The sequence below is a fragment of the Epinephelus moara genome, chromosome 13 (assembly GCF_006386435.1).
Source record: "Epinephelus moara isolate mb chromosome 13, YSFRI_EMoa_1.0, whole genome shotgun sequence".
Classification (NCBI taxonomy): Eukaryota; Metazoa; Chordata; class Actinopteri; order Perciformes; family Serranidae; genus Epinephelus; species Epinephelus moara.
This window is the reverse complement of record NC_065518.1, coordinates 20134788-20144806: the sequence shown is the minus strand read 5'-3', so window position 1 is coordinate 20144806 and position 10019 is coordinate 20134788. Positions and strand designations below refer to the sequence as shown.

Below are 10019 nucleotides of genomic sequence, written 5' to 3'. Positions count from 1 at the left end.
CCGACGTGCAGGTTTACTGCTGTCCACTGCTGCCACTGTTGTGTGTGTTTATTTGGAAAGTGGTCATTATATGCTCATGTAGCTAATGTCGGCTGTGTGGGCGCTGTGATGTCTGCGTGTTTATTAAGTTTTGTTTTGTGGATTTTCATGCACCCATATTCCACTGAAATGCACACACAGCTTTTGTGATGATGTGATTGTCTTCCCCTGCCATGCTATATCTGTCCCAGCAGAAAAAAAGCCCCCAAGACAATGTAAAAATAAGAAATCAGCTGCTTGTGTTGTTTTGATTTCGTTACCTAGTTAAAGAGCTATCATGTGTGTTTGAGAAAACAACAGTAGTGTTAGTTTCTCTAGCAAACTTTGTGGTGAATAACGTAGGTGCTGACGTTTCCAGTCAAGTCTTGGCAGTGCTTTTTGTGGTTGGCATTGGACAGTGGTGGCGTGATGCTGCAAGTCACTCATCAGGACGAGGAAATCAACTCACCAGCCTGTAAACTCTCCCTCTGCCAACTTCTAGCTAGCCAGAGTGAGGTTTTTAAATGCAAACATCAGTAAACATCAACGACAGATGGAGAAGAATGAGCACCAGCTGAGGGTGACGATGGAAATTTGAGGTGCTGTTGTGTTCCTGTCGTGGATCACTTCAAGACCCCGATCATACATAAGCATTCTGCAGGCGAACCACACTGCCTTTTTTCCAAAAGTTGAAAGAAGGGTTAGAGGCTGTCACCAAATAGTTTGTTGGGCACAGGGAAACAGATCTGTGTGGGTACATGAGACCCTGAAAATGAGGGTGGATCACGGGGAGTACCACCAGTTGGTCCAGGAGCTTTGCCTCCATGATGGCTGTTTCCAGGCATATTTTAGGATGACTCAGGGCAGTCTGACAACCTGCTGTGTATCGTTGGGCCGTATAGCTCTGGGTATCCAGCAACTGCCACCACCAGTGTCTCTTCCATTGTTTACCAACTGTAAACTTGTTGTCCAGGCCACCACAGAAGGTCCGCCTCTCAAATCATCCGAATGGACAATGGGAAAAAAGATGATGAAATAAGAGATGACATGGGGAGCTTTTTCGATCTGAGTTGAAATTTTTTCAGCTCGAGGAGTTCAGAGCGCTCCAGCAAAAACACTCAAGAGTTGTGCCGTGTGTAATCTTTGACATGTGACATGACTGATTGATTGATAACTCCCTCTGTGGTGTTTGCTCGTTTCATTGGCTTCATAGGCGTAGCTCCATTAGGTGTGAATATACAGATACTGTATGTGGGTATTTATAGTGGACGGAAGGTTGTGTATTTTCCCTCAGATACTCAGAAAAAACGCTCGAGATTAAAAAATAAAAAAAAGTCACACCCCAGCCAACCCCCTTCGAAATAAAGTAAAGTCCCTAATAAGCATGTGAAGAAGGGGTGTGGGTAATCCATGCAAATCTACTCATGAACTGTGTTTTAATTGAGTGTGATATCTACAAGAAGCTTAATTGAAATGTGATGTGAGCTCCAGGCTCATATTTGGCCCATTATTACCGCACAGCCCCACTGCCACACTTTCTCTGCTCGCCTCAACTTTTAACTTTCCATCACAGCCCTGGCTAGGTGGCAGTAATGTGCTCATTACTGGCTCTCTAATGAAAACCACTTAATCATCACAGAGTGGATTCAGAGCCCTGTGGTGAGATAGCGCTATAATATTTCCATCAAGGCTCTGAGTGTGTCTCTAGCTGCGGTGGTGGTGGCTTCATTCCTCGGTATATCTTTAATGTCTGCCGCACCACAGCAGCCTTTTCTGACACTGACTTTTTTATTGTGCTGCCAGTTTTATCGTTATGAGATGACAGTGCAAAGAGACAGTCTGAGCAAATATCTGTTGTTTTTTGGACCGAACCAAAGAATAATGTGAATGTTTATTAAAATCAAATCCATGTCAGAGCATCAGATAGCCAGATGTTTGGTGTTGAAACACACTACTCTGTGACATCATGTGCTACAAGTGGCTCTCATCATTATCCATTATGTGTTATCCCAATCAGCAGTAATGCTTGTCCCTGCAAAGAGGGCTCGGCATTATATAAATGTTTGTGGTTTCACAGAAATCTGCTAAACCGCTGGATTTTAGAATAATCCTCCCTGAGCAAACTATTATTTAACAGTTACATGAGAGTCTGTCTGCATCCGTGGAACATGACTTTTTATATAATAGTTACAGGGAAATCTCCTTTTCGATGTTTACTGCAGCTTTTGTTGTTCATTTTGAATGTAATTAAAACATCTTTATCTCTAGTTGGCCATCTCTGGTTTTGTTTTACCTCGAACAGGTTGGAAATTAAATGTTTACTGTCCTCGAGTGTCCCCTCTCATTATTTTTCAAACAATAATCTCAGGTTTGATCATTGGACAAAATCCGCAGTCCAGTTCTCCCTCCTGCATCCTCCTAAAAATATATCAGATTGGATCTTTTTTTATCTGCAGAGACTCATTCATGTTTTTATTACATCTGGACCCGGACTATTGCAATATTCTGTATCTGTGTTTACTTTAACTCTCTCAAAATTACTTCATAAAACCACAGACGTCTCACAAGCCTCAGCAGGACAGTGTGTGGAACCCCAGTTTTAGCATCTCAGCTTCTGCTACGTGGAGATTTTAAGACTTTTATGATCAGTTTTAAAGGGACAGTCCACCAGAAAATCAGAAATACATATTTTTCCTCTTACTTGTAGTGCTGTTTATCAGTCTAGATTGTTTTGGTGTGCGTTCCCAAGTGTTGGAGATATCAGCCATAGAGATGTCTGCCTTCTCCTGAATATAATGGAACTAGATGGCACTCAGCTTGTGGTGCTCAAAGTGGTAAAAAAATACATTTGCACGAGATGTGAACATTTATGGTGTCCTCCTTGGCCTAGAAGCTCTCTTCCCTCTCTGCGGTACTAAAGTTGGCGGGTGTAGTTTGGTATAAAGAAAATAGTTCCTACATGAATCTGCTCACAACAAGGTCTGTGGATTATCTTGAGTAACCAGGTTATGATTTCTGGAAAGAGACATTGCTGTTGAGTTCTTCAAATGTCTTTTGGCGCTTTGAGCACCACAAGCTGAGTGCCATCTAGTTCCATTATATTTTAGAGAAGGCAGACATCCCTACGGCCGATATCTCCAGCACTTCTGTTTATGTCCCTTAAAATGGCAAAACCTTTACTATATTGACTTGTATCTGAAAGTTTGCCTCTAGAGAGGTGTTTGACATTCCTCTACTGAAGGGGGGCGATGTCTGTGTACTTCCCTATCTGAGTGTCAAAGGTACACTTGGCAATATAGATTATATACGTCACTAAAATGAAAGCCAATCGCTGTCTAACACAGGAAATGCTATTTGGAGTGGTAACAAAGTTGGACAGATGCATAATGACGCCAGGGACAGTACCCAAGTGATGTATGCTTCGCTTTGCTTCCCTCTGCACTGTGATACAGTTGGTAGGTGTAGTTTGGTGGAAAAAAATAGGTCCTATTGGTCACATTGCTGTTGAGTTTTTCAACTTTGCACTTTGAGCACCCACGCTGCCATCTAGTTCCATTATATTGGAGAGAAGGCGGACATCTCTATGGCAGACATCTCCAACACTCTACAACTCACACCAAAACAATCTAGACTCATAAAAAGCACTTCAAGGCCTATATTTGGCTTCTGAACATCTCCATGTGGTTGTTCTTAGTTAAAGATTTAAAACCTTGACTCTGTAACGACCTACCAAAATTGACATCACATTTATTTAACATTCATTATTTATTTTTGGAGAGCACTTCTGTAAAAGTTTATTAGTTGTTTTTGTGTTCATATTACTGGCAGGATCTGCAGAAGACCTCTGGTGTTTATCCGTCAGGCCGAGAGCACAGGGAAGAACAAACAGTGACTAAGATGAAACAGTAGCAGCCGTCTCTGATTTCACAAAGAGCTTCTTTTTTCCTGCTTGGGACAGACAAGAAAATGCACAATAATCAGAAACTGCACAGCTGCAAATGTGTTTTTCTGACCTCTCATCTTCTATTTAAAATCAAGACTGAGCCTGTCGATGTCCATGACACCACTTCTGACTCACACACTCAGCTCGCAGTCAGCCTCACAGCATGATACTCTATCTGTACTGTGAGACAGCGAGCAGGAGTGTGTTTATCAGAAACATCCCAATGTCCTGATGCTGATACTCTCCTCTGACCCTTGACCTCTGATCTTTTACTCAGAACACCAAACAAGTAAAAAGTTCAATAAATGGTACAGAGATCATGAGAATGTTACAGGATGAAGGATGGTAGATAGATAGATAGATAGATAGATAGATAAATAGATAGATAGATAGATAGATAGATAGATAGATAGATAGATAGATAGATAGATAGACAGATAGATAGGGGGGATGTGGGTGGTTTTACCCAGATAAGATGCCCATTTTGGGCCCATACCCACTTAGTACCCAGGTAGCCCTAGGCTAATCCATGACCCGCTTGGGTAAAACCACCCATGTGGGCAATTGGCATGGGGCCATGATGGAACCCATGGACGATCCTATAAAGGGCCAGTTTTTCAGCTTATTAAGTACCCACATGGGCCCCACATACAAATGTTGGCTGGGAGGAAATGAACAATGGTCTCCTGGGTCAAAGTCCTGTGTTTGTTTGGCCCATCCACCTTTAGAGATTTCTGTGCTCATGCACATGGGTATGCATTGGAGTTGGTTGAAAGCCTGGTGCGTCTCATACAGATGCTAAAAGGTGCCCTCTGCATCATTGTAATGACACCAGGGACACTACCCAAGTGATGTATCAGGAGTGAGACCAGGCTGTGGTGCACAACAGACTGCTCTCAAACGTACAACTAAATCTCCCCCATGTTTCCTCTAACGCTAACATTAGCCATCTTGATGCAGACTGCTCTTTCACCAGTCAACCTAGCACTCGTCTCCCATAGCCAGACCTATCTCCACACTTCTCTGTCAGTGCTGAAGAAAGTGGGAAACAAAACCTCGAGCAAGCAGTGGTGGTGGGTGGGGCCAAAGCTAGATCCAGAATTTCTCAGTGAGGGAGAAAGATTAGATCTGCCTCCAGCCCCTTTTAAAAGTTATGTATTCACTTTTTATTTGGGAAAATCACTTTAAACAAAATATTAATCATAGCAGAATATTTTTACATACTTTAAAACATGTCTGGAGGGGCACTTTAAATTCCTGTGATGAGTATTCAGCAGAGATTCTAATTATTTCATGTATTATTGGCATCCATTTAACAGTTTGAAGCTTGAAGTTAGAGTTTATTTTAATTTGACCAATCACACCAACTGCAGGCCTCACACTAAAAATGATTCATGGTTAGTGGATAATGCTTAAAATAATGATGTTTTTCAGCATAAAAAAAACATGTTTGTTAAAATAAAGTGTTTTAGGTAGTTGAGAATAATATTAAGAATCAAATCAAAAGCATTACATTCTTGAGCACGACCGAATTATAATAATAAGATAGAGTATCTTAAATAAAATAATTTGACCTCTTAATATCAGCACAACTTTTAGATAAATATTAGGTTAGTTCGACTTAATTAAGCTTTTTTTCTTTAAGATCAAAGTGAATCATGCTGATTAAACTAAACTAATTGAGTTTGTCAGATTAAAAAAGACTTATAGGATTAATTCCATTATGCCAGAGTTGGAACTACTCATAAAGATGTCTGGAAATTGTTACCTTCATTGTTATAAGTTGAACCAGTGGATTGTTTTTTATAGTGCATGCAGGAAGTGATATAAAAACACATTTTGTCTTGTTTTTGTTTGCATCAACGAGTTGTTCTCATTTTGTTGGCTCTGTTGACTCTGGGATTCACCAATGTTTCCTTATTTTTGTTCTTCTCTTAGGTACGTGGTCGAGAGCACACACTTACCTACCAAGGTAAGAAAAAAAAGCCATCTTGTTTTCACCATCCACGTTTTGAAGTTGAGGAATATTTAAAAACACATGAATTCCATATAATCAAATGTAGATTATTATATGTTTTCGAGTGATTGCAATGATTGGTTTATTACATTTTTGAGCTAAAGAAATACAACTACACTTGGTTCATGGATCCCAGTTCACCATTTTAATGTGTGTGTATCCCCCTGCTGACCAGTAACTAAGTACATTTACTCAAGTACTGTACTTCAGTACAAATTTCAGGTACTTTTAGTTTAATCTCATGTTGCTTTCTACTTCTACTCCACTGCACTTCAGAAATGAATATTGTATTTTTTACTACCCTACATTTACTTGATAACTTTAGTCGTTAGTTACTTTACAAATGAAGATTTTTGCACACAAACCATTTAAAAATATATAAGTGCAGCTGATATGATTAGTTGACAGACTAGAGAATGCGCCAGAGTTTTTGCACATGGCACAACACCTACCCATATATACTGTTTAGGGGGCATTACCCACGCCAATAGGTGACATGATGAAATGGGATTCATCATTAAGCACACCAAGGTTAAGAGCAGAGTTGGATGGTTAAGATGTCTTTTATGTTTTCTCTTAACAGAAAATTAAGAGAAATTTAAGAGAACGTTGCTGCATGAGGCTTTAGTTAAATATCTTTTACCTGTGGTGTTTGCCTCTGTGCTCCTCGGACACATCTGCTACATCACTGTTGCTCACACTACTGTCAGAGCAGAGGCTGCAGCTGCAGAGCCTGAAGACTAGGTGGCAGTGTTGACTTTATGAGCTGCACGTAAACATTTCAGATCCAAAGAGGCCACTCAGAGAAAAATAGGATAGAAATTCAAGGATGCAGGCAATAAATCAATATGAATATTTTATGAAAAACAATCATGCACACTTTAAGTTCCAAAAGACAAACATCCAAAGCAAGTCAAACACAATATATATTTACATATGAACACCACTGGTATTATCAGCATGCCTCTTTAACCACACGAGATCAAATCTGCAGCGTGGTTAACAGGATCCATAGTAACGCAGCAGCACTGTGCTCTATACACCATTCATGTTTATAATTTAGATACCAAACAAAGGCTGATGATTTTATTCACTGGGTGTTACAGTGTGACCATGCACAGCTCCCCATAAACCAGTCTGCTCTGAGACCTTCCTGTTAATTACATCACTCTCCTCCTCCGTACAAATCAGGGATTGTGGAGCAAATTTAGGTCAACATCAACGTGTCACCAACAAGACACTGACACTGTGATATCAGAGCCGACACATTAAACAACTCAACGATATTTAAAAAAAACTGTTACCCTTGAATTAAATAAAACAATCTCTCAGTTAATCAGAGCAACACACCTCAGGAGAATTGGGAGCAACACGATGAACATCCTGCAGCAGAGCCTGGCACATATTTGTCTTTTTAGTTTGCTCCATCGACACCAAACATGCAAATCACTGACACGAACCATCAACATGGAAGAACCAACTGTCTTATCAGGGTGTGCTGTCTGCAGGCAATCCAATGGCAATCGGATCAATAGATACAAAGTGTCTGACAGTATCAAGACCGCGTGAAGGTCTCTGGAAGCATTAGAAAAAACATTATTGCAAGGGAGAGGTATGTGCGCTGTGAGATGGATGGTCATAACGGTGGAGTTTTAATGTCAGCGGTCAATGAAAATAACATGCAGACTGTAATGAGAGCGAGTAAACCTGACATGAGAGTTGAACAGCAGAATAATTCAGCCTCTCCCTCGTTATATTTTCCTGCACGATTTCAATTTTGCTTGTTGATTGAGATCTGACCAGTTTGAAGCAGTGCAGAGGAGCATTTAGTCTGACATTAAATCCACAAAAGGGACATGGATCCCTATGAATATGATTATGAAAATTCTCAGGCTGTACAGTTTTGCGTTAGGAAGGGTTTTCATATTTGCATCAGGTCTATTTAGATCCAAGATGAGAGTATTGATCTCTGAGTGTGACCCCCCTTGGGTGTGAATTATGATCTCATTCATGACACAAAGTAAGTAGGATATGAATCCTTCATAGTCATGCAGACAATCCTCAGGGCATGCGATGAAACGTCTCTCGTCAGGCAGCCTCTCCAGTGTCAGTACAGAGGAAGAGGACCAGTTCATTCCTGCAGTGTGGATCCCGGCAGCTCGTTGGTCAGCGTGTGCCAGCGCTCTACCTTCTTGCCCTTGTTCTTCAGACAGTCTATCCAGTGCTGCAGAGTTTCTCCCTGTGAGTGGCACCCTAAGGACACACCGCCTAACCAGCGAAGAGACAAAGAAAGACAGTGTGACTCACGATGAAAGTGAACGTTTGATAGACAAACTTACTGAATTAAAGTTGATAAGTTATGTAACAGTAGTAATGAGGAACTGAAAATGTGTCACACACTCTGCAAGTTTGGCATTTTGTCTGGTACAATGTTTGATTTATTGTAAGAAGGCGTAAGTAGTTGTAGCTTCAGCCTACACGTTTTCAGTGTATGAAAAATCTTCTCCACTGTGTTATTGGGTTCTTTTGTTTTCTACTGCACTGTTTTATTAGCAGTTATTGTATAGTTTGTTCACTTTGCATTTTTTTGTTTGTGTAATTACATACAGACAGAAGTACAATTCAATTTCAAAAGAAACCCAGACCAAGGAGCCAAAAACGTTATTTTACATTATTTATATTACTGTAAAACTTCGATTAGTGGCCCGGGCTACTATTTGCTTAAATAACTAAACTTAACAGGTGTCTATTTGGGGAGAGGCATTTAATTCCTTTAAATGAAACTGTTGCTTAGCAAAGATGGGAAATACTATCAAATTGTTTATTTGAACCAGTATGAATATTACTTGTATAGAAATTAGGCTTCGAATTACATACCAATTACACATCATTCACTGGATCTAGCTCCAACAGACAGCACATCAGAGAGAGTGTTATGACACTTGTTATGGCACCCGAGGATTATGGCATCGGGCATCATGATACAACACCATTTTATCCTGTTAAAACAATATCCATAGCTATTTTTAAATGAAAAACTCATGGTTCAGTAAAATGAACCAAACTATTGACTTGTGAAGAATCTAACCAAGCTAATAATGTATAGCATCTCCATACTGAGATACTAAACTAATGTTAGCCCCAGCAAGTAGCCAACAACCTGGTTTCATAAATCCAAAGGTGTTGAAACAGGCATTTATTTGTCAAAATATGTAGCTACACCAGGCTAGTAAAAGGGACTGCGTGTTTTATTTAAGTTTTATGGTATTTTCCGTTTATAGCAACAGGAAAAACCTGCTTTAAAATATGATTAAATTAGTATTATATCCATAATACTAATAGTAGCCTATACCATAAAAGTGTTCATGATTTTAACTACATGGTACTACGGGGCCCAAAAGTCCTGAAAGGTGATTATTTTTTATATTGTGTGCACAAGTTGATTATTATGTGGGAACAAGTTAATGATGTTATGGGAACAAGTAATTTATATTGTGGGAACTAGTTAATTGTCTTGTGAGAACAAGTTAGTTATGTTCTGGGAACACATTATTAATCTTGTGGGAACAAGATTAATTACCTTGGGACATGTTATGTATCTTGTGGCAACTAGTTTATTGTCTTGTGGGAACAAGTTATTTATGTTGTGGGAACAAGTTAATTGTCTTGTGGGAAGACATTATATATCTTGTGGAAACTAGTTAATTTTCATGTGGAACACGAGACATTATATATCTTGTGGAAACTAGTTAATTTTCATGTGGAACACGTTATCAATCTTGTAGGACGAAGGTAAATTTGTTGTGGAAACTAGTTAATTGTCTTGTTGGAACAAGTGAGTTATCTTGTGGGAACCTAGTTAATTGTCTTATTGGAACAAGTGAGTTATCTTGTGGGAACACATTATTAATCTTGTGGGAACACACTAATTATGTTGTGGGAACACATTATTCATCTTGTGGGAACAAGATTAATTACCTTGGGAGATGTTATGCATCTTGTGGCAACTAGTTTATTTGTCTTGTGGGAACAAGTTATTTA

The 10019-nt window shown here is 39.6% G+C and overlaps 1 protein-coding gene across 1 annotated transcript in view; it reads right to left on the bottom strand.

Moving 5' to 3' along the window:
- Window positions 1-8109: 8109 nt before the first annotated feature.
- Window positions 8110-10019, bottom strand: part of LOC126400248 (inactive ADP-ribosyltransferase arh2-like) — a 9743-nt gene continuing 7833 nt past the window's right edge. Inside the window, exon 5 of the mRNA XM_050060809.1 lies at window positions 8110-8246. Within this exon, the coding sequence (XP_049916766.1) occupies window positions 8110-8246 (137 nt within the window). The remainder of the gene's footprint in view (window positions 8247-10019) is intronic.